Below are 24480 nucleotides of genomic sequence, written 5' to 3' on the forward strand. Positions count from 1 at the left end.
GGGAGAAGCCTGCAGGAGGGAAATGGTCTGTTAACGCTCGCTCTTGATAAACCAGGTCTGTACCCAGCTGAATCTGCTGGCATGGGGCATTTCTTTTCTTTCTCTTCCCACAGTCAGAACATTATTGTGGTGGTGTTTTGTTTTGTTTTTTTCCTGAGCTCTACAATTCCAATTATTAATTAAAAAGTATTGCCAAGGGTGCTGTTTCACTGACGGTCCTCAATTTACAGGTAACTTCTAATTTAAAAACTAATCTGGAGACTGAGCCCTGCCAAAATACAGCATGCTAAATTCCAGTTAAGTGCTTAATTAATAGAGGTGGGTGTAAACTACGAATCAGCCCTGTGGTGCAGGTATGGAGCTTCTCTAGACGATGCAAACATCAAGGTTCAAGCAGCGAGGACAGGGATATAGAAACACAGATAGAGCTATTCCCACTTTGAATATTTCCTTCACAAAGGGTTGGCATATGATTTAATGTGTTATTCCTTGCTCTCAGCCCTTATTTTTACCATTATATTCATTTAACAGGACATTATTACTGTGCTTGTCGCCGCAGTTGGATGCTTCCCATTGCTTTCATAAATGGCATGCCAGGATTTTATCAGCTAAATCTACACCATCGAGACAGGCAGTTTCTGTTTCTGCTCGGACTGACAAAATTCCCGTTGGATTAAATGTTGTGAGATGACTTCAGCATTTGGATGCGCAGTAAAAGAAAGAAACGGATGGAAGTACAGTGTTTCTGGCCTTCCTCTGGATATCTTCCTTGCCAAGAATGGAGAGCTGAAATTTTTTATGGACTGACACAATTCCGTATTGTATCACTTCTAGTTGAAATAAGTCCTCCCGAGAGCGCTCCACAACATGAGAGACAAGTGTTTCGTTTGCCTCGTCCAGCCGCCGTGCTTCCCTCCTCCCTCTGGAGACGGATGAGCCCATCGCTCCCTCCAGCGTGTCGGCTCACACGTCCTTTAACGTTGGCGGAGAGCTGTCTGAGCATCGTTCGGTGCGCGGGTAATTAACTGCAAAACCCCATCACTTTCTTGCTTCAAAAGGCAGAGAATTAGGCTTGGTAGTGCTAATGGGATTGCATGTCGTTTGTGGAATTTGCTTAATCACGGCATATTGACTTTCTGCCTAAAGCAGGTTACTTTTATCCCTATTGATTGCACAGTTATAAAACCCTTCTGAAAATCTTTTCATTAAATGTTATAAATATCCCTGCTAATATGACGTAAATGCCCCGTTATTTTTACTTGGTGCTCTAATGAGTAAATCAGTTTTTTTCAATTTGACCCACACCTAGAGGCCGAAATTATTGGTAAGTGGCTTTTCCTCTTCATTTGATATTGGGCGCTGTGCCACTTAGATTTAAGACTGGAAAATGTTCATGCCTCCATAACCCTGGACGTACTTTTGCATAGGTGTCTACACACACGGAGAGGTAGAATTGTGTGCAGATAATGAACATAGTGCCGAAAATTGCAGAAGTGTCGTACGTGAACAGTGTAACATTGCCTCGCTCGACCTGTTTTGGAAGCAAATGTGAAGTGTCTCATAGTGGCGCTGGTGTTGCAGCTGTAGTGATCTAAAGACAAGATTTGTGAAGTAACTTTTGCCAGTCCCACCTACTTTGTAAAGGTGATGTGTCTCTAAGTCATCACATTGTCACTCGCAACTTTATCCCCCCAAAACTGAAGACTTGTGCTACTCCAACTTTTTTACAAGCCACCTTGAACGTGAGCTTCGAATACTTATACCACTAGGCTTCGCGCAGCAAATATAAAATACTTTGATGACTGGAAGCCTCCCTTCCTCCACTGATATTTCTCACCACAAAATTCTGTAGTTATTACTTCTCTATGAAACTTCTCCCCAGAATACTCCTGTGCTAACGTCCACTTTCAGGCATCACGGTCAACATCAAAAATGGTGTTTTCTAAACAGCAACACGTACATATGGCACCGGGGCACTTGCTCTGAGGGTGATGTTCAAGGGCGATGCTTATGAACCATCTTTTTACCTGACGAGGATGCTCCCCTGCAGAAACAGGCTATGCTTTTGAAAGAGCCATGCGGGTATTATGAAACAGCTTACCACGCGATCCTCTCCTTGCCGAACGCGCATCCTGCTGGCCACAGCCAGCACAAACCCCTTGTAGAAAACAATTAAACTTTCACCGAGATCTTCCTATACTGAAAGACGATTCGACCCGCGATAGCGTTTTCCCGCATCAGCTTTCAAACAGCCCCAACGTTCAGCGATCTTCCCTGGGCATCGCTGTCGTCATCAGAAACACCTTCTCCATGAACCGTCAGGTGCCAAAGACTCCCAGAACCTGCCTACGCGAGAAATACCAGACCTGGCCGAGTGTCTCCAGCTGCTTCCCAGAAGAAGCTGTTCCTGTCGTATTGGAGTTCCCTTGCTCCTGTGTTTCCCAGGACCTGCTCTGCTTCTCCCAGTGCACCTCCTCCGGGGGCACGTGGGATTACGTAGCCAAAGCCACAGCTAACAGCAACACAGGAAACTCCCAGTTACCTCCAAGGGAGCGTTTCTTCTCCAAGCTCCTGGTCTTGATCCTCAAGAGGGACCTAAACATGATTTCTCATAGTTTTTTATAAAAATTTATAGTATAAAAGTTGTAGGTTTTTACTGAATAATGAAAGGATGGGCTTTGTGGGCCCAAGGGTTTTCTAGCACGTAACTCCCCTCCTCCTGCAGGGTGGTGTGTCACCCTTGTCTCATCCATGGAGGAGACTATCCGCTTGCCTTTGCCCTTGCTCATCTTTCATTGCATGTTTGATTAGTTTCACTCTCAGATAGTCTAACTATTACGATATTAGAGCATTCACCTTCAGCTTTTACTTGGCTACAACGGTTGCCGCTTCTTTTTCAGACCTGAAGGACTGATGCCTGAAAACATGGGTCTGACTTTTTTTCCCCAAAGTATTTTCATTCCTGTCACCTTCCCAAACAATGACACCTCTCCGCTCGGCTTCGCTTTCCCCAGGACAACCTCCTGCTTATTTTGGCGTGATGTGAGTTGGGCCCTTCTTCCCTCACCCTAGACGTGAAGCGTTCCCCTCCGTGTGCCAAATTCAAGCAGGGCTGATAGCCCCAAACAGGCAGGGCCCATTGCTCCGGCTCCGTGACTTCCCTCTCCTCCCTCCGCACCCTCGACGGCCGTCGCGCCCGCGCTGCGGCTCAGGGCAGAGCGGCGGGACGGGCGGGGGTGGGGAGGGGAGCGCCAAATTCGAGATGAAGCCGCGGCCGAAGGGCTGGTTTCTGGAAGCCGGGGGGTGCCGGTGGGCGGCGGCGGGGCCCCCGCGGGACACCCAAGGGTGCCGCGGCGGGAGGAGCCGGGTGGCCGAGGCGCGGAGGGCGCGTTCCGGGGCCGAGGGCGGCGCGGGTGGGGTCACGCCGTGTCCCCCGGCGGGGCCGCCTTTACCGCGCCGCCCGGCCCTGCGGCGGCTGCCGCCGGGGGCCGCCAGGGGGCGCCGACGGCAGGCGGCGCAGAAGGCGCGCAGTCCCCGCGCGGCGCGGCGCGGGGCGCAGCGGAGCCGCGGCGGGGCCGGGCCGTGCCGGGCCAGGCCGCGCCGGGCCGTGCCGAGCGGCGGGGCGGGCACAAAAGGGCCGCGCCCGGCCGCCCCGCCCGGGAGTCGGCGCCGGGGGCGGCGCGGGCTCGGCGGGGCCGGGGCTTTGGGGCTCAGCGCTGTAGCGGCGCCGGGAGGGGCGGCTTGCCGCGGGGCTCGCAGGATGCCGGCGGCTGCGCGGCGGCGGGGGGCGCGGGCGCTGCTGCGGGCGCTGCTGTGGGTGGCCCTGGCGCGGTGCTACAACGTGGACGTGGGTCGCCCGGTGGTTTTCCAGGGCCCTAACGGCTCCTTCTTCGGGTACTCGGTGCTGCAGCACTACCACGACAGCACGCGGTGGTGAGTAGCGCGGACCCTGCGCAGCTGCGTCCAGGGCGGCGTAGCCAGGGGCGCGGGGGCAGGCGGCAGCGGGGACGCGGCGGGGCTGTAGCGCCGCCGGGGCGTCCCCCGCGGCTGCCGGGGCTCTTCCCCGCGTACCTTCCACCCCGTCCCGGACGGGTCGTTACGCGGGGAGGAGGCTCACCCAGGGCGGCGTCGTGGCGGGGAGTGCCCGCCAGCGCCGGCGGGCCCTCGCCCGGTGCTTTGGGGCTTTGCTTCTTCGGGGGAGGTGTGCAGCGGCTCACCTCCCTTGCCAGAAAACGTGTGGCGTGAAGGGTGCTCGGTCGCGCCGCGTTAGAGGGGAGGCGATTTAGCGGCGGTGAGTGACCCCGGCGGCGCTGGGCTCCCCACAGCCGTCCCTCCGGTGGCTGGGGGGTGCTTCCAAATCAGGAGGCGTTCGTCCCCTCTGCGTGCCCGCTCTTGGCGTGAGGGAGAGCAAATGGATAAGTAACTAAAAAAAAAAAAAAAACCCCAAAAAAACCCCCAAAAAATCCCAAAAAACCCGAAACCCTAGAAACCCCCCCAAAACAGCAAACCCTCCTGATGATAGAAAGTTTGTCTACATCTCAGAAAAATTATGCAAACTGGCAAGCTTCTTGTTTTTCCCGTTGACTGAAAAGAGCCTTGGAGCATAGTCTGTCTCTCTGTTGTCTGGGTCAGAGGCTCTTTGTTATAATTAAAACTGATTTCTGTTAACTGGACCCAGTTGATGTCATCTGGTGCACTTCTAATGTGAGTAGGTGCCACTCCTGCCAATAAATGTCCACAAAGCTTGTCTTTATCTTTTATGCTTAGATATGGCCCGATTACTCAGCTGTTGATGTTGGAACTGTGGTGCACTGTGATATAAATAAATGTATTGATGCCGGTGTCCAGTTCTTTAAAAATGAATTTCTTTCACACCCTTCAGTTCACAAGTAGTTGTGTGCTCAGCCGTTCTGCAATAGTGGCTTTCACGGAGTGTTCGTTTTTAAGGACTTATCAGAAGACTTCATAGAGGAAAAGCGCTCTGGGAGAAGAAAAGCTCTCAGTTTAAAGCAATGCTTAACTTGGGGCAGGAACCGACAAAGGATGCAGAGGCTGAAAAGCGACTTGTATTCGGCACAAATGGCTGGGGATTCACAGTGGTGTGAATGAAATGCCAATGTAGTGGGCTATGGTGGGATGAAAACAGTATAATTTGTTGCTCCTTGTGTAGGTGTCTATCATTCTGGTCAATAACATGAATTATATTATAGCACCTGTTGGTGGGGTTGGGTTTTTTTTTTCTTTTTAAGAGGAGAGGCTGAGCAGGGAAGAGAATCTACCTGCTACCCCACTTTGTTTGGAAATGATGCTGGACTGGCAGTGTTGGGCGGCTGTCTGAAGGCAGCCGTCTGCAAGAAGTCTGGTGCTGAAAAGTAAAAGCTCTAGTTATGGAAACTCCAGTTTTCTGAGAAAGGACCACCTTCACCCAGAAGGAAAAAGTATCTAAGATCAAGAAGTGTTTCTAAAGAAATAGATTGTTAGCCTCAACACCTAGCAGGGTTAACAGCGGCTTAATATGGGCAGCATCAGCACTGGGCTGTCCAAAATCATGAGAGTGGGATTGCCACCACTGATGGGAAAACTGCTCTCTTCATTGTGGAACGTGGGAGCTTGTTTTCTTTCACGGGTGTTTCAAAATCCGATGTCCAACAGAGGTTGGGGTAAAAAGTCTGGGAGACAACATTTTTTACAATCACCTTGACTCTAATTTGCTATATGCAATTGTGCCCTGAAATGTGTGCACGCAGCCTAAAGGTCAAGGGCCAGCAGTGGCCTCTTTCAAGAGCCCTCTTTGCTCTTAAAAGTATATGCAGCCTTCTTCCAGTTTTCTGGATGCTTCCCCTGTACTGGATGGGCATATGCTGAGTGCAGGCAGGTTTTTTTTGCATACTGCAAAGAAGTTAAGCGTTTAACATATTTATTCTGGCAAGCTTAAAAGATCTGGCCAATCTTCCTCAACACTCAGACCATCAAAGGACTGAACCCTTGTCAGTGCCTTCAGCTGTGCCCACTTCAACTGAGTAGGGCATAAAGGCTTCCAGTATCATATAGTACTATTTTAAAACCATATTTATACTGTATAGAATCTTATACATCCCTTTGGAGCATGAACTCTCTGATTTCAAGTTTGAAGTGATTACCAGTTGCAGGTTAATGAAATAGGAGATACAGTCCCAGTTTATTGGATGAGTGCAAAGGGAAATGCTTAGTAGATGCTGTTTTTCAGATTTGTCAGGGTTTTGTGTAAAGCTTTTGTGTGCAAAGCTATAGAGCTGTTAACTGGCTTGTAGAGTTACTGGGTGATTTTTAATTTTTTTTTTTTCCCCTTCTCTTTCAAATGTGGTATTCTGGGGAATGTCTGAAGTCTTTTATATGGACTAGGTAGTAAAAATGTTTCCTATTCATCCCGTTGTAGCATATAGCTCCTCTTAATAGTCATAGGGTTATTGTTTGGTTTTGTGTATCAGTTTTCTTCTTACTTTTGTAGCTTTTATATACCCAGAGTTATGATTTTATTTTTTCTCATATCTGTTTGACCTGTACACTATATACACTATATATTGGCAGTAGTTAAGCTAAGTTAACTTTAGACAGTGATATTTTGGGTATTCATGTCTTGCCTGGTGAGCTGTGGACGATGTGAGCCTGCAAAAATGGGATTGATTGTATCTGAGGCTGATAGGGCTCCCGCCTATCTAAAATTATTTAATGTGTTAATATGCTCTCAAGCATTTGAGAGTGTTGTCATGATAGTTCAGGGTTTCTCGCTCTGAATATCGGGGCCTGATATTCACCTAATGTACTTCTGATTATGAAGGCTTCTTAGCCTAAGTGTGTTATTCTCAGTAGCCCGTCCATGTGCTGGGGTGTGTGTATGTATCTGTGTATATGCCTATATCTTTGTCAGATAAACATGAATAGTCAGGCTGCTACGCAGCCCCTGCCACAGAAATTGTAGTGGAACATGGGTATTCAGCCTCCACGGGGACAGTGGAATACATCAGTGCCTTTGACCCGTCTGAAATAGTTTATTGCAACGATGCTTCCGTTTAGGAGTTGTTTTCGCACAGTTTTCGTCTCAAGAAAAGTTTGTCATCGCAGATGTTCTGGGGTTATTGTATTTCTGACAATGTCTCCTTTTGCTTCCTTAAGTGGGTTTTATGACTAAATCTTTAAAGATTTACCCGGTTCCCTGTCATTGCCATTTTCAGTGGAGTAAGGAACCAGGTGGCTGCTTGCATTTGGAGCAGAGACAAGCTGAAGTGCTTCTGTTCTCTGGATATAATTTTGAAGCTTGGATTAAAGGCCCTGCAAAATGACCAAGAATGTTGCTTTCTCTGCTTTCTATCAGACAGTTTAAGAAGAAACAAATGTCACATTATTAACATTTTTTTTTTATTGGGGCAAAATTGACATCTCAGATCATTCTTTTTGTAAAATAAGATGTTACTTTATCGCTCTCCTTTCCCCTCCCTATGCCCCCTTCTTGCTGACACCCCCAAATCCTTCAGCACATCCAGGGTAACAACTTCATCCTTTCTGGCAGCATAATCTGGCACGAATAAGTAATGGAGTCAGTTTAGTTGCATGGTGTCCTGCTGTGAGTTTTACAATAAGGAACGAGTCTGGTTTCTGTGCTGTTGCTTCATTCCTTCGGCCCTGCTCTTCACTGGATTGCGCTGCCGCTGAAAAACGAAGGCTGTCCTGCATCTCGGGCTGCTGGATACGTGTTGTTAGTGCATGATGTGCTTGTGTGCAACCAGAAGGAAGGTGTGGAAGCAGACTGACCCCATGGAGGCTGGGTGTTGTGTTAACGATGCTGTGTTGCATAAACCATGTAGTGATGCTGTAGGTGCTGCCGTGGTGTTTTGGGGAACCTGGGCTTGCTGCTGTTGGTCATGGGTCATCCGTCTGCTGCCCAAATAGCAGCCCTCCTGTTTCTTGCTCTGCATATAATGAATGAAGCAGGTTTTGGTGTGTGTGGTTTTTTTTTTTTTTTTTTTTAATTTTATTTTATTTTGAGGGCTTAGCAAGTGGCAGAGACCTTTGATGAGAAGAAACTCAACTGGGATATGCTGGTGCTGCACCCTCCTCTGGTGCTGCTTTTGAAATCAACTGCGGTATGCAAGGATATTTAAAGACTTTTTTCTCTGGCACTTAACATTGCAGTGAGGTGAGGTACCTACACTCCCCAGTCCTTGAGCTGTGATTGCCTAATCGCTGCTGGCGTGCTGTAGGCTGATGCTTAATGTGCTTGGCATCTCTCCATGCCATCGGTCAGCTCGACACTTTTGTTCGCTGTTCCTTCTGCTAAATGCAGCACTTAATTTCCAAATCTGTATGTCCCAAGGGTCAATCACCAGTGAAGTGATAGTTACTGTTCTGCAGGAAGTAATTTTAAGGAGGTGTGGATTTCCCTGTGGCCAAGAAAGCTTCTTGTCATCCATTAATATTGGCTGCTGTGGCTCTTGCAGTGTGATGGTTTCTGGCCACGCAGCTACGTAGGTGTCTCCATATAGATGCGGGTGTTTGTCCTTGATCATGCGAGTGTGAGTGCAAGAAGAGAAGGTTTAAGTGGCCTCTCTGCCTGCTGCTCTTCATGTTGGTTTAGACCCCAGTACTTCCTTCACAGAGCCAGTGGGATGTGGCTGATTGTAATAGATTTCTGGGCACGTCAAGCAAAAGTGATCCTAAAATGACCCCAAACCCACTCCTGGTTCTCTTCCATAGAAAGTAGTCTCTTCCTCTTGATGGCATTTCCCCTTTAAGGTGTCTTCATGTAGCTACTTACAAATATCCTAGGGGCTTCCTGCAGAGTATTGTGGTTGTGATGAGAACCTGCACTCATCCCTAGTCTCTGCAAAGAGTACTGCCCACGTCATAAGCCTTTTGGCAAAAGGCTGGAGAACTGCTGGTGCTTGCTTGCTGACAACACAAGTAGTGCTATAGCAGCACTGGAAAGCTCTACCACAAAATTAAGCTATTAAACGAGAGCTGGTTAAACTACTTGGAGTATGTTGGAAGGTTGCCTGATAATGGCAAGAGGACAGGACTGTACTTCTGCTGGCTGTTTACATATCCTTTGTGTTTATGCCAGGCAAGACTCCACAGCACTGAAATGCAAAAAGACTGTATTGGACTTTAAGGCTTTGTTCTGAAATTTCTGTTTTGTATGGTACCAGAGAAAAACACCTTTTCTGGTTGCAGCGTTGTTTCATAGAAATTGCAAAAGATTTCAAAGGTGTTTTAATATGTAGGGGAGATAGAAAACAGGTGTTTGTTTTGCTTGATGAGTACCAAAGTATTCGGCTGCAAATGAGTCTTCTATCCAGGTCTGCTGAAAAGTCTCATGACAGTTAAATAGGTGACTTTCTTCCAACTGTTAAGCTGTTACATACAGAAACTAATGAATGGGACTCTCTTCTTGACAAAAGAAATATTCCAGTCTCAAACCTTTGAATAAAACCAAAGTAGGTGGTATGTGGCAAATATCAACTTGACCAACCAAAAAGCACGTGAACCAACAGAAAACCTCCCATTGTCCCTGAAGGTAACAGTCTCATGGCACGTCTGAGCATGGGCCATGCTGGATGGAACAGGAGATCTGCAAAGGTTTCACCTGCTGGGGTCTAGGTGCAAGAGTGAAGGAGTGAGACAAGATCCTAAGATGACACAGTGTGTGATGTAGGTGAAACATCAAATTTGAATGTATGGACATTCAGGACAATCCAAGCTAGATTTGCTTTTGGCACATGTCACCAGTTGCCTTTACTGGCTGCTTCCTTCTGCGCAGTCCCCATAAAGAAATGGCAACAGATGTTTTCTTTTTGAAAGGTATATTTGCTTAAGACAGCAATGTTATCTGTGCCAGTAGCCTACTCAAATCATTAATTATCAATTTTTCCCATTCAGCTTTTTAAAGAGAGCTGAAGAATCTTTGTGATTTAGACTCCTTCATCTCCGTCTTGCATTCTGCAACCCAAGGTATCTTGTGCACTAATTGCTGAATCGTGTTTACTTTTCTTGGGTTAGAGCAAAGCTTCTTTTAAACTGGATGTCAATGTGGGCTACATTATCTTATTGTTATAACAGGTCATAGAAACAGCTTCTTGCCATTTGCAATTTGAACCCGTAACTCTTTAAGCTAGTAATATCCCCCCTTATTTATTTTTGTTAGACCTCATGAATGTCACTAAGTGAATGACATGCATTCATCGCCTGTGTAAATGAAATGATTGGCATTTGATTTCCTGCCTGCTGCCTGCCTGGTGGGATTTCCATTTCGAGCTATTATTTCAGTCTCTTTTGCGCTTGCTGCCCAGTGTGTGCAGGCTTTGTAGTTTTAGCAGCTTAAGTATTTTGGTCATTAATTCTTCTCACTTGTGAAAACATGATGTGCGTTGTAGAGTGCAGCCCCATCAAACTTCTCCAAATGATACTGCTTAGCTCCTGAAACCTGGGAGAAAATGATCACTTAATATAGGGGATTCTCTTCTTTTTGTAAACGTACTTCCAAATGCCATGGGATGCTTTTGTCGCATCCAGGGAGCTGTATCGCAGCAGGAGTGGAGACGTGCTGCTGTTTGGTACAGAGCAGGCTGATGCAGGAGCAGCTCTTCTGGGTGGCTCAGGCTGACCCTGGACATGCGCATGCCTTGTGCCTTGGGTCTCCCTGTGTTTACTGGGATGGTGATGATGGGTAGCGGCTGGGGACGGCACTTAAAGGATGAAGGAGACGTTGCATAAAACAGGGAAAACTTCCCTTTTGGGGCTGGTGCTGGGCTGTCCATCTGTGCTGTGGGCGGGCTGCGTATGCAGACTGACTTTGCACCAGTAGCTCTTTATCCTTTTAGAGGGTAAACCAAGAGCAGTGTCTCCTTGGACAGCTGCAGCCTCCCAGGTAGCAGGTTGGATCCACGCATGCGAGTGCTGGAGGCTCAGTCTTTTACAGACTGTCGCCCCTAGTTCCAGCCCTGGGCTTATCTTCAGCGAGGATTTTGTTACGTGTAGCGACTCTGCCCTGACTTACAGTTCAACAGAACTGATACTAAACTACCTGGTGCTCCCTACCACCCTCCCTGGAACTGCCTTCCTCCTGCTTAACCTCCCTTCTCACCCTCAAGTGCCCAGGTATGGGCTCACAACCAGGCGAGAAAGATTGTCCCTTTAATGAGGCGGCAGTAAAAGGGCTCCCTTAATTATAGAATCACAGAATCTTTGGGTTGGAAGGGACATTTAAAGGTCATGTAGTCCAAGCCCCCTGCAATGAGCAGGGACATCTTCAACTAGATCAGGTTGCTCAGAGCCCCGTCCAACTTCACCTTCAATGTTGCCAGGGATGGGGCATCTACCACCTCTCTGGGCAACCTGTGCCGGTGGTTCACCACCCTCATTGTAAAAAATTTCTTCCTTATAGCTAGTTGAAATCTACCCTCTTTTAATTTAAAACCATTACCTCTTGTCTTATCCCAACAGGCCTTGCTAAAAAATCTGTCCCTATCTTTCTTAGAAGCCTTCTTTAAGTACCGGAAAGCTGCAGTAAGGTCTCCCTGGAGCCTTCTCTGCTCCAGGCTGAACAACCCTGGTTCTCTCAGCCTGTCCTCACAGGAGAGGTGCTCCAGCCCTCTGATCATTTCTGTGGCCCTCCTCTGGACCCTCTCCAACAGGCCCATGTCTTTCCTGTGCTGAGGGCTCCAGAGCTGGATGCAGGACTCCAGCTGGGGTCTCCCCAGAGCAGAGCAGAGGGACAGAATCACCTCCCTCGATCTGCTGGCCAGGCTGCTTTGGATGCAGCCCAGGATATGGTTGGCCTTCTGGGCTGCCAGCGCACATTGCTGGCTCATGTCCAGCTTTTCCTCCACCAGTACTCCCAAGCCCTTCTCAGCGGGGCTGCTCTCAGTCCCTTCATTCCCCAGCCTGTACTGATACTGGGGCTTGCCCCAACCCAGGTGCAGGACCCTGCACCTGGCATTGTTGAACCTTATGAGGTTCACACGGGCCCATTCCTTCAGCTTGTCCGGGTCCCTCTGGATGGCATCCCGTCCCTCAGATGTGTCAACTGCACCCGTCAGCTTGGTGTCATCTGTGAACTTGCTAACGTGCACTTGATCCCACCATCAATGGGGATCCCACTGTCCCACTTGTGCTTCCTCTTGTAATCCTCCTCAAAAAGCATTTCTTAGGACATGAGCAGCTGCCACTTGTTAAACAGTTAATTGGGTTGTAACACAGGTGATTAAAAACTGCTCATCATTTCTCAAGGGTATGTTAAGGAACCCTATGGTTAGAGTTTGTGCATTGGTGCTTCCCAGAGACACTAGCTCTCATGTGGGATAAACAGCCCAGCTATAGTCTTCACAGCCTTCGTGGTAAACGTTGATTGATAGCACAGTGTCGTGGCAGAGATTTGCTCCTGTGTTGTTGGTTGGGTGTTTTTGTTGTTTTTTAAAGCTGTAGTTACATAAAGTGTTCTGAGAATGGGGTGCCTCAATTTTGTAAATGAGCTTATTAATCTTTGGCTGGCTGGCAAGCACGCAGGCTCAGATTTCATCCTCTCGTGGGTGTGTGTATTAGCTCTTGTGGGTTCTTGGGTTGATAGGGATGTAGTTAAAACTGAGGAAAAATGGATGCAGCTGCTGTTGTCTGTCCTAATACTTTCCTAAATGCTTTCAGGGTGGGGGTAGGGTGGTGCTTTAAATGTGTTACAATCCTAATGGTAATTTAACTTGTTAAGGTATTTGTGGCTTCGCTGGGGAAAAATGCCTGTATTGCGTGTGGTGTTTTCAGTTTGTGAGACAATGTCATAATTTTACAAGGCTGCTGGAGACAGGCCTTTTGCTAAGGAAGCTTTGGCAGTGTGAACTTTGGTGGTGTGTTTGTTTTTTTTTTTTACTTTTCTCCTAAAATTAATCACTTGTTACTTTGCTTTTGGTTTCCAGGGTCTTGGTTGGTGCTCCCAAGGCAGAATCTAAATACAGCACCTCTGTTCAGTCCCCAGGAGCAGTATTTAAATGTCGAGTCCATACCAATCCTGACAGAAGATGCACAGAACTGGATATGGGTCGAGGTGGGTAGTTCAGCGTGAGTTTGCAGCGTGTCGTGGGTATGTGAGTGGCTGGGAGCACTGCTGCCTACTCCAGGCAGTGCTGAAATAGGGGTGCGTGGGGTAGCCCCAGGCGGTACGGTGGTGGGCTCGTGATGGGCGGTGTTATTAGCAACGTGGCCATCTGTGTGTTCGCTCATAATGTCATTCCTTGGGTTTGCTTCTTGTGCTGAAGGAAGTATGTTTCTCAGTGAGAGCCGTGCTTGTATGCTATTGCACGTGATCAGGATCAGCTTTGGTTTCTCTGATGTATTGTCTGAGTCGGGGGAAGGAAGAGTGCTAAAGTAAGGCTCTGATCTAAAGCCTCGTGCTGGATTCCGATGGAGAAAATTGAAGCCTTTTAATATTTTTATTTTCTTGGTGACATGCGTGTAATTGCTTTCTCCGCCTGTAAAAAAGGCATGTTGGTATTGTTCGTTTTTTCATGACTGAGTCAAGTAGAATTTATTTTTATGAAGCTTACATGTGTTAAAACAGTGTTTTGGCTAAGTTTGATTTGTCCTGCTACTATAATGTAAAATGTTTCTCATGGATTTGTGAATACTGCCTGACAGGACTAAGCATTTAGACCTCAATTTTTTTTAAATGCTCCAGATCTCATTTTCAAGAGTAATTCTTGGTTTGATTCCATGCTGCAGGCAAGCTTACCTCCCTCCGATTGACTTCAGTTGCATGATTTATTCAAGGAGAGCTGTGGACATGCTGTAATAACTGCTGTCTTTTTGGGACAGGATCTGTCCTCTACTGTGTGTTTGTATGATGCCTAGTAAGAGTGGGAGCATTGCCCTGAGTAATGCATACAAGAAGTAATAACCAGGATGAAAGAGAAAAGACAAGCACTGTCAGCAGATGTTTGATGGGCAGTCTGTTTTCTTATAGGGATTCTTTGGTGGGAACAGGTTGCCCAGAGAGGTGGTAGATGCCCCGTCCCTGGCAACATTGAAGGACAGGTTGGACGGGGCTCTGAGCAACCTGATCTAGTTGAAGATGTCCCTGGCCCTTGCAGGGGGCTTGGACTACATGGCCATTAAAGGTCCCTTCCAGTCCACAGATTCTATGGTTCCATTTAAGTCATGTCTCCTTGCCTTGCTGCCTTTCCTCTCTTTCTGTAGGCAATTCTCGGGGCACGATCTGCGGGAAGACCTGCAAAGAAGACAGAGATGATGAATGGATGGGCGTGAGCCTGGCGAGACAGCCGAAGGCTGGTGGAAGTGTGCTGGTAAGTCCACTCTTTTCTTTGAACTGATTAAAACTGATGCTGATGCTAAACACGTCAGGATTCATGTATTCGGCAGTGACTGATGGAGTCCAGCTTTACAGGCAGCAAATTCTGAAGTCCTTTTCTTCAAGTGGAAGGAAAAGTGAGCCCCAGCCAGAAAGCTTTATTTGTAGAGGGAGGACTTCAAAGCTATCACACCTGACTTGTGTCACCCAAGGGCTTCCTCCTAAATCTGAGGGATTAAATCTTTGAACCGAACAAATAGAACTTTGTCTGGGAGGCACCTGCTAGTTTTTTCTTTTTGTCATTTGCCTGTGTTTGTGGTGAATATGTATGCATCCATTTTCCCTGAGCATATGTATTGTGTGTCAGGACTTAACATGAAAAATGTAAGATGAGTCTTTGTAGCGATATTTTTTCTTTTTGTATATTAATTTTCCATTAATAAGGCAGAAGAGTTGAGAGTAGCGATTACTTAGCTGTGTGTGGGTGGCCTTGTCTTTGATATGGTTACCATGCACATAGACAGGTCAAGGAGAGCAGATGTGATCCTTAGGATGTGGAAATTATCTTTGCAAAACAACATTTCCTGTGTTGGAAAAAAAAATAAAACGAAGAGAGCTGGGCAAAAACCTTTCTAAAATACATGGATTGTGTTATGATCAATAGTTGTCTCTGTTTACATCTGCGGTTGGGTTCTGACTGTCTACCCGAGTGAGTCTGTCTACAGGAATGTTAAACTGAAATAAAAAAAAATTTGCAACATAATGTTGTGAATAGTGTATGTGGCAGGCAAATTTCAAGCTCGTATCAGAGTAACCCTGACAACCATCTAATTCTAAACACCGTTGTTCGGGAGTTGGAAACTTGAAGTATGACCCCATCTTTGCAAGGAGATAGGGGATTTCCTGGGTACGTGGCACCAAACCGTCAGAAAGCTGCTAGTGAGAAAGATCTTGTTCGATGATTACTGTGCCAACCACCCCTGTAAGCCAAGCGCACGAAGCTGCTTTGCTCAAAGGCGTTGTTCTTAGCATGCGCTCGGAGACCAAAAGCTCATGACCCGGGTCCTTGCACACCAGCTTCCCCATGGGGGGGCAGGTGGTTTTTATACCTTTCTGCGATAGTACTGTGGTATTTTATCTGATTGTCTCTTCTGGTGTACAGCTTGCCAGTGCTGTAGCAGCTGGCTGATGCTTTACTTTTCTTGGATGTTTGAAATGTGTTTAGCAGTAGGGGCGGAGAGGCATAAACAAAATACACTGTAAACATGTATAGCAGAGCACAAAATTAAGGCATTCATGCTGGTGTAAGCAATCCATGTATTCATGTTTCCCGATCTGCATATGTGCTCAGTCCTGTGTGACAACTGAGGAGTAACTTGCCCTGCTCGGGATAACGCTGCCGTGAGGCAGAGCATCCTCTCCATTTTGCAGTCATCAGGCTGAACTAGACAAATTCTTGTCCCATTTTCAGAAGCTAGCGCGTATACTTTTTTAGGCAAAACTGAGGCATTTTTGTAAAAATGGTATCTTAAGAATAATGGCTTCATGTATTTTGATTCAAAGGGAAAGGGTTGCAGATGATGCTTAGGTGTCGTGCCCCTAGACAGAAGCAGCAAAGGAAGAGAAGGCTGGTGGGGAAAAAAAGCCGGGCAACTACCAAGGCTGGGCTGGCTGCTCGCTGGCTGAGGGGAGGCTACAAGGGTGAGAGATGTGGGCAGGCTGTGAGGGCTTAGGTTGGGGCTGAGGGGCTAGAAATTTCCGACATAAAGCAGCTTAAAAGCAAAATGCAGCTGAAGTAAAATGCGTGGCCGGTAGCGTGCTTATAGCGGTGCAGCTCAAGCTGGTAAAATATCTCCAAGTTACATCGACTTAAGGCAGTCCTAAACCAGCCCCTCTACAAGATTACACTGCCCTGAACAAGTATAAATGTATAATTCCCATTGATTTCAGTGAGATAGTTGTCACCAAAGCTCTTTATCTTAAACTACTAATTAAACTGTGCACATCTGTCTGCAGACAGAGTCTGGAATGAGGGCATAGGGATTCCTTCGTGGATGGAAAATACCTGGCTGTTTCAGGGCATTGTTGCTCTTTGTTTTGAGATACCTTTTTAATGAAAAAGATCTGTGACTTTCCCATAAGCAGATGGTATTTAATTCACGTGCTCTTCTAGTTTTAAAGATCAGGATTTCTTTAAAATGCAGTTGTCTTTGAAGCGCGTGTGAGAAACTGGTGTTTTGAGAAGACGTGTCTGAATGTGTGTTCACAGCTGCATCTATTGATTTTTAGCTTTTTAGCAAAATTGCTAGCTAACTGTCGTGAGCGGTGCCCAATAGTTACGACTATGTGCAGTCTATGTTGTCAGGCATTACAGCTCTATTTACTGCACCTCTTCCTTTAAGTCAGAGTGGTATCTTTTGGTGAATAGCCCTGGATGGACTTTTTTTTTTTTTTGCATAAATATGCTTAGTCGCTTTTTAAACCCATGTGAACTAGTCATGCTCTTGATGTCCTGTGTTAGAGGAATTAACCCCACAATTTAACCGTGATTGTACAAAGAAGTTGTTGCTTTTGCTTTGCAACTGCTTTGTGGCTTAAATGTCTGTCTTATCGGCCTTCCTCAGTTGCCCTGTTGAAGTACCAGCTTCTGTGGAAAGGGGCGGTAGGGAAGGTGAGGAGTGTGCCGCGGGGCTTTAGCTGATGGTTGGTAAACTGGATTGTGTTTGAGCTCATATGATGCCACAATGTTACTGAACCACAGTTTTATGTTTGTGTGACGGGCTAAATAGAAAAGCATCAAACAGTGAGGATTTACACAAATGAAGAAGTAAGATTAGCTTAGAAAAGCTGAGAGTCTGCAGGTCAGTGGCTTCCTGTCCTTGGGTATCCTATCAGTCAATATTTGCATTAATCTAGGTGCTGCGATAATACAGCTGAGATTGCCAGCTCTTTCCAAACTGAAATGGCTAAAGTCCTCCTTTTACTTCTGCTGGGAGAGGAACCGGGGACAGTGCATTATGATTTGGAGATAAGCCACATCCTTCAGTCTTGCTCTTCCTAAGTACCTGCCATATTTGTCATTACTCTGTCTTTTGTCAAGTGTTGCTATTCTTCATTTTAAGTAGTTGACTTACTGGCACATTTAGTGATTGTGTGTGTGTGTGTCAAAAAACCCAAACATCACTGCCGTAAAGACAAAGTCCTCCTAGGGAAGAGCAAACCAGAAGTGATCTGCCAGTGGCATGTTGCAGAAAGTCCCTTGTTTTGACTTTGACTTTAGGAGTCAGCAGAGGGCTCTGTAAGGACCCTGCATTCAGGTGGGGCCTCTGAAGTGAAGTTTGGGTCTCCCGTGTTGCTTTTCCTATGGTACAAAGCCCGTGGCTGTCGTTCGGTATGCAAGAGCGGAGTGGCTGCAATTCTGAAATGGCCTATTCATTATATTGCGGTAATGCAGTGTCTGCCGTTGATAGAGACTGTGTGCTTTGCCCAGAAGTGTCTTATTTTGCTTCAAGGGTTTGCATCCTTTTCCCCCTGTTCCATGGTAGAGCTGGAGCCCGTGCCTTGGCAGCAGCTGCTGAGCACCTAAGTGTGTTGGTGGCCACCTCATTGCACAGGGGCATGCCTATGGCTTGCATCTAAAAAAGGATGTATAAGCTGGCAATTGTTTGCAATAACCTTAGGAAAAAAAAAGCCCTCCCCAAAAACCAAACCCCAAAACTACAGAAAAACCCTCTCCACAGCATCAAATTCAGGTGACTTATTTCTGTTCCCAAGACAATCAAAGGAGGAGGGCGGCTGTGGCTGCCCTCGGGAGCACATCACCTTGCCTCAGCACCATTCAATAATGCAGGCACTGCATACTGTAACACAGCTATGCATTTTTAGGAAGGCAGGAGAACCCACAGCAGCTGTGGATGAGCTTTGCCATGGCTGGGAGACAAATGTGCTAGTTGTTTGGCTGCAGAGAAATGAGTGTCAGGAAGTAAAAGGACTCCTCTCCATTGGGAAAAAGTCAAATTCTGCAGCTGTGGTGTGGGGGAGTCTGGGGAAGCCCCTGCTGAGTTAGGCAAGGTGGAGTTCATCTCTTAGAGCTACAGTTACGAGCTGTCCACGGACTCAGGTAATTAGTGGTAAACCGTAGTGTACCTGAACACACAGCATGCTGAAGGTACAGAAAAGTGATAATTTAAAAAAAAAAAAAACAAAACCACCCAACAAAACCAAAAAAACCCACACAAAAACCCCAAGAACACCAAAGAAAAAACAAATCCTAACAGATTAGTTAAGTGTGCCCAGAATTGCTAAACTGAGCCCATAGCCTCTGTTTGATTTTGAACATATTTCTTATGCAGCAGGTCCTTTTTTGTTTTTTGTTTTTTTTTTTAAACTTGTTTCTTTTTTCCTCCTCCTTATACTGTTCTGTCTTTCTTGGCCTCTGCACCTCACTCCTGAGCAAAGACTCCTGCTTGTGATGAAATGCTATTGCTCTTCCCAACTCTGTCATTTGTGCTCCTCTGGGAGAGATTGGTAGGTTAATTTATGTGATTCTCTTGCAGTTTCTGAGATATAAAATGTCAAGGAATTTACGATATCATGATCCTTTATTTATCTTTCCATAATTTAAAAAAAATACCCTTGGTCTGTTTCTGTTTGAGTTTATATCCGGAGTTGGGGTTGACCTGGCTGTCACTTTAATGGTATGTGTCTTTATGGTACTGTCTTTAAAAGGGCTGTGCATGTATATATTTGTGCTCACAGCACAGATCCGTCAGGAGAGAAACTATTTCCTGGTTACTCTTAAAATGAGTGTTTCACGTGCTGTTTTTTTGTCGCTGTTGAATTTTGAATGAGTAGTGCACGGGGATTAAAAAAGTAACTGAGCTTCCTTTAAAGCAAGTAAGGGAGCCCCCAAAGCTGCTCTTTGTAAAGACTCCCCATGTACACTTGGCTGTTGAGCAGAGTGCCATCAGGAGCATCCTTTGCATCATGGGTGGCAGCCTGCGTCGCGCGGTGCAGTGCAGAGCTTTCCGTGGCCGCCAGAGTCCCTTGTTATCCCTCTGATAGACATTTAGACATAGAAAGCAGTAAATATCAAACTCTGAATACAGGATGACTAGCAGCAGAGCAGGCTTGTGCACAACTGGCTTTGCTCTGTTTCAGTTAAAAAAATGAAAGTAGCATTACCCTTTTATGCCTTTCTGGGGTTAAGTATATCGGAAGGGGCCTGGGTTGACTGATGGATTGAATTCTGAGTTGATACACTTCCCAGGTCCTGGACTGTGCCTGGTTGATGGAGGTTTTTACTGTGAGATGGTCCCATGGGCAACATGCTCAGCTCTGAGCTGCTGAGGCAGAGAAGTAGAGTAGCACGCAGGGAAGGAAGAGAGAGGGTGTCTCATATGGGGAGGATAGGGTCAGATGTGGGGATCGTGAAGTAGACTGATGCACAGTTTCCAGAAAAAGTTGAAAGTATGCGGACATGATTTGTAGCATAGAGGCTGCTCTGTGTGCATGGGACCAAGCCTTAAATGATATAAATTGACACATCTGCACTGACTTCAGTGACTTAGACCAGCTGGAGATACGTCCCGGCATGTGCTCAAGTTCAAAGCCGTTGCTGTTTCACATTTCCTATCTTTTTATTCAACTAATCCCTGAGCATGAGGTGACTTGTGGTTTGTTTGACAGGAATGCAGTGTTAATTTTTGGAGTAAATGGGTTCTGGGAAGGTGTGAACCAGTTTCCACATAGCTTGTATGTGTAGTTGTCTGTGGCAGTTGTACTGAGGAGTGTGTCCTGGTGAAACTGGTTTAGCTCTGGTTTTGCTGCGTCATCGTATTCTTCACCACGAAGGGAAAGGCACTTGGATCTTTGCAGCTCATCTCACACAGACTGATACTGCCACTCGTGTTGACACAAAACCACTGGCATTTTCACTTGAATTCATTCCCAGTAAGCAAGGCCCAGCTCTTCTGTCGCCAGAAACAAAGCCACCTTTCCCAGTGAGACAAGCCTTTGACTCACACATGTGTCCTCTGGTGGGGTAACCTTCTAATATGGTCTTAGTAACATTCTGAGTCTTAGTATCACTTCTGATCATCTTTTGTGAATTCTCAATGTCTTTATTCCCATCTTCCCCCCCGTTTCTGGCTTGACTGTGTTCTGTCAGTGCATCTTTAATTTAGAAAAGCTCCGCTGCCTGTGGGGATTCGTACACAGTGAGAGATCTTGAAATCTCCAGCGTGGACTCTATCTTGCTCTGGAACCTGCTGTTTTCCTAGTCATACACACATGAAGGCTGAGATCTGAGCTGCCAGGTCAGGCAGTGTCACAAGTTGCAGAAGATAAGTGAGAAGACACTTTATCTAGAAAGGGTGGGGTGTAAGGGGAGGACAACAGGGCGGTGGGGAGAAAGTGATGCTGAAGAGGTCTTGTGCGTGCGTGCTGTGCCTTGGTCGAAGGGCTCTTCTGTGACTCTGGGTCGATAACACATGTGGTATGATCTGTTCAGGCATGTGCGCACCGCTGGAAAAACATCTACTACGAGACAGAGTACATCCTGCCCCATGGCTTCTGCAACATCATTCCCCCCAACCTGCAACCCAACGGGAAGAAGCTCTTGCCCTGCTATGAAGGTAAGGGGTATGGGGGCCATCAGTGGGGCTCACCTCCCTCGCTGCGCTCTCATTTTACAGCTGCTGTGCTCTCCCTTTATTTCCAAAGCCATCCACAGTAACCCTCACTACTGATACTCTTCTTTCTTTTCTTTGGTAACATAAAACTGCCTTGTGGCACATCTGGGGTGGAGGTTGGGTTTTGGATGAAGTTAGGAGAGTAGCAGAATGACTGGATGGGTCCTGTGACTTGCTGTGCGTGGTTGCACTTTAGTAAAGGAATAATACATTTCTGAACTGTGTTTTTGAGGCAACAGCTTTCTCTCACTTATGTGACCAATTAGTAGATATTGATCTGAACTTGGCCTTTCATGCTTTGCTGCAGCACAGAGTAAAAATCCTGAATTACGTTGAAGTGGGGAACCAATTTGCCCATCTTAAGGAAGTATTTTCCTTTTTATGCGTTGATTTATCAGAGGAGTGGGGGCAGGGGGGAGCAAAAGGGCTGTTTAACACCTTGCTCATTTCAGGGAATTTTGGCAGCAGTTTTTATTAGACTGTTTCGGGTGCCATAAGGTGTCTTGGTCCTTGTTTGGACCCTCCGAAGGTTTGGCTTTGGGGGGCATGGAGAGGGAGGGCTCCGACTCTGAGCAGTTGGTGGCTGTGCCTGTTGATTCTGCTCCAAATGTCAAGTGTCAGCATTTTAATGTTCCAGCTCTTTGGTGCATTTGAGACTCTTGTATCGAGTTTCCTTTCCTAAAGACTTCAGAAGACACAGTCTCCTCTGCCAAGAGCAATTAACTAAACCAGAGGCATGAGTGTGTTGTTAGGAAGAAGATAGGGTATCTCCTAAGATTTCTTGGCCTTCAGAGAAATGCTTTGGGGGGAGAACAGCTTCTTGGCTTCTCCTGTCTTTCCCCTCTCATCTGTAGGAGCCTGAGGAAGCATGGGAGTTCGGAGGACAAGACGCACCAGGTTTTGTTGTGGGCGAGACCTAAAAACCCCCTTTTAAAATTTTTTTTTATTTGTTTTTATTCATTCCCACCCTTCCCAAGTTAGCTGCAGCCAGCAGCAGGCTTGCCACTGACATTAGTAAGTGGGAAAAGGATAAGGTGGTGGATGTCCTGGTGAGTTTCTTTTGCTGCTGGCGAGTGACCATGTCCCAGCTCAGTGGCCTGTGAAGCCAGTTGCCCACTCCTTTTCCTAAGGCAGCTCCTCACCTCCCTGCGGGGAGCTGCCACTGCAAACCCACACACCTTTTGGAGACGGCACGCACTCATGCATTGAGCCTTTCCCAGCCCTGAAATTGGTCATTATTTGAAACATGAGGACTTTTGAGTCTTTCAACCAGGCCATGCCAGCTGCTTTGCAGCAGAATAGAAGTAAACTATGTAAGCCTTCCTGTTGTGAGCACCATCCTACTGTATTTATCCTTTTATCCCCCCTCCCCCCCGCCACCTTGTTCCTGTCAGCAAAATCGGGATAAGGTCTCACACTGAGGTAATGCACCGCAAATCATCCGATAAGAACTTCATGGCCAACGCACACACGCGGGGACGCTGCGGGGGCTCCCTCTGAGCCTGTGTCACCGCTCCTGCGCCACCTTAAAGACAGCCCGCCTGAAGCTGTGGCGGGGAGGTGGTTTCTGGAAGAGATGAACCGCTTGTGTTTTTCTGTGCGTCATGTCTTTGGAGTAAAACTGCTGCTAATCTGACAGGATATTTGCCAGGAATTGCTAGAAAATAGAAATGTGTGGGCCTAGTACATGCAGAGCAGCCAGTGGAAAATTGGCAAGGCTGGTGCTGTGCGATGTTGGCTTAATTTCACTCCGTGGAGTGAAAATTGCAGGTTTGGGACTGATTTTTTTCCACCCCCCACCCCTCAGACATGAAATCACAAAGTATCATGAGGGATGGCTGCATTTGTTTACTTCTGGATCTTTTAGGTTTCAATAAAACAAGCTCAAAGAGCGAGAGATAGCCGTGGTGCGTCACGGAGAGGGATTTGTTGTTTGAGGTTTGCTGTGAAATAAGATTGCAGTCATCCTTGTAACATTTTTCCTTCGCTTTCTGGAAGCAGAAGAAGAAATTCTCCTCCACTGACACTGAGGAACAATCCAAAGGGGAGAAGTGGCGAGTCTGTTAGGGATAATAAACATGGTGTGTAATACAGCTGAAGTGCTGCTATACCAAGAGCCTCTTGGCCGTCACTGGGAGGCTGCCAGACCCATGGCTGCAAGCCCTGTGCTGGCCAGCGCACCTTCACTCACCAAGGTCCCGGCGTCTCGGCCTTCTCCAGGACTTGCCGTATATGAATGGGTGCAGGCAGTCATGTCCTCATTTCCAGAAGCCCCGTCGTTGGCACAGCTAAGGCAATAAGCCCCGTGAGAGGCTGGCGCAGCTGCACGGTCCGCAACCAGAGCTGGCCCTTGCCTAACTGGCGAAGGGTGCAGGCCAGTTGAGTGCACATCAGCCTCCACCCGTGTGTGTGTGTGCATACACCTCAAGACAATTAGCTTGTATATCAAAAGCCATGTGCCAGAAAGGGAGAGGAGTCTGACCTTGGGACAGACGTACTTAATGCATATGGTATGTTTTCTCTCCGCACAAAGCAGGCTTAATAATTAAAGACAAAGGAGGAAATGGAAATTTCCTGACTGCATGGTAGTGGTGCAACAACATAGTAGTCTCAATCCATCTTATTCTTGTCCAGCTTCCCTGAAAGGGCTGACAGAAGTCTGGAACTGATTGAGAGCTAATGAGAACAGCAGCAAGCCTAATAGTTAAACACAATCTTTTTGAATAGGAATTAATCTGGTTTATATGAGCTGGATGTCCTGTGTAGTATAGCTGGTGTATGGAGCTATGGTCTTCCAGGCAGTGCTTTCACGTGCTTACGTTTCCTGTAGTTTTAATTGCCTTCCAAAAAACAGAAAGCTGTCTCTTCGTTCCCCCGATGCATTCAGTTTGCAAAGAAGAAGGGTAGCCACATCTACTGTGAGAGGCAGCCCAGCTGGTTTGGAGAGCTGGGATGGTTTCCTAGTTCTCTGCGGTAGGAGTCGGTGGTGGAGGTGGGGACGTTGATGCACGCTTTGGTTAGTAAGTAAGCGGAACAGCACATGCTCGTGTGCCTTGCCTCCAAAGGGATAAGCAAGTTTTCCCACAGGGTCCAGACCACATTTGGTTTTCTGGGAGCCATCAAAACATGCCGGCTTTGTGGTGCAAACCAAATACCACAATGCTAGGTCAGAAAGATTGCTACTGTTTCTTCCTAGTGTAGTGAAACACTGTCAGATAGGAAGGAAGAGGCTCCCAGTGCAAATAATAGTTTACTGTAACTGTCCACTTTGCTTCCCTCAGTGAAGATGGTAGATACAGGATTTTATTGCACTGTGGAGTTTATGCTATGTTACGGCATTGAAGTTTGCTTAGGGTCTTTTAGAGAGGTTTGCTCAGAGAAGAGGTTGAGGAGCATTTGCCTTCAGAATCGTCATGCATCACAGCTTATCCTTTTTGTTTGTATCTTGTTTTATCCAATTAC

At 46.9% G+C, this 24480-nt stretch overlaps 1 protein-coding gene across 1 annotated transcript in view; it reads left to right on the forward strand.

Annotated features, from left to right (window-relative positions):
- Window positions 1-3699: 3699 nt before the first annotated feature.
- Window positions 3700-24480, forward strand: part of ITGA9 (integrin subunit alpha 9) — a gene marked incomplete at its 3' end in the record, with an annotated part of 228236 nt that continues 207455 nt past the window's right edge. Inside the window, exons 1-4 of the mRNA XM_081996300.1 lie at window positions 3700-3933; window positions 12939-13066; window positions 14215-14321; window positions 20838-20961. Of these exons, the coding sequence (XP_081852426.1) occupies window positions 3761-3933; window positions 12939-13066; window positions 14215-14321; window positions 20838-20961 (532 nt within the window). The 5' untranslated portion in view covers window positions 3700-3760. The remainder of the gene's footprint in view (window positions 3934-12938; window positions 13067-14214; window positions 14322-20837; window positions 20962-24480) is intronic.

This window comes from Phaethon aethereus (assembly GCF_964289735.1).
Source record: "Phaethon aethereus genome assembly, chromosome: 2".
In the NCBI taxonomy this organism is placed as follows: domain Eukaryota; kingdom Metazoa; phylum Chordata; class Aves; order Phaethontiformes; family Phaethontidae; genus Phaethon; species Phaethon aethereus.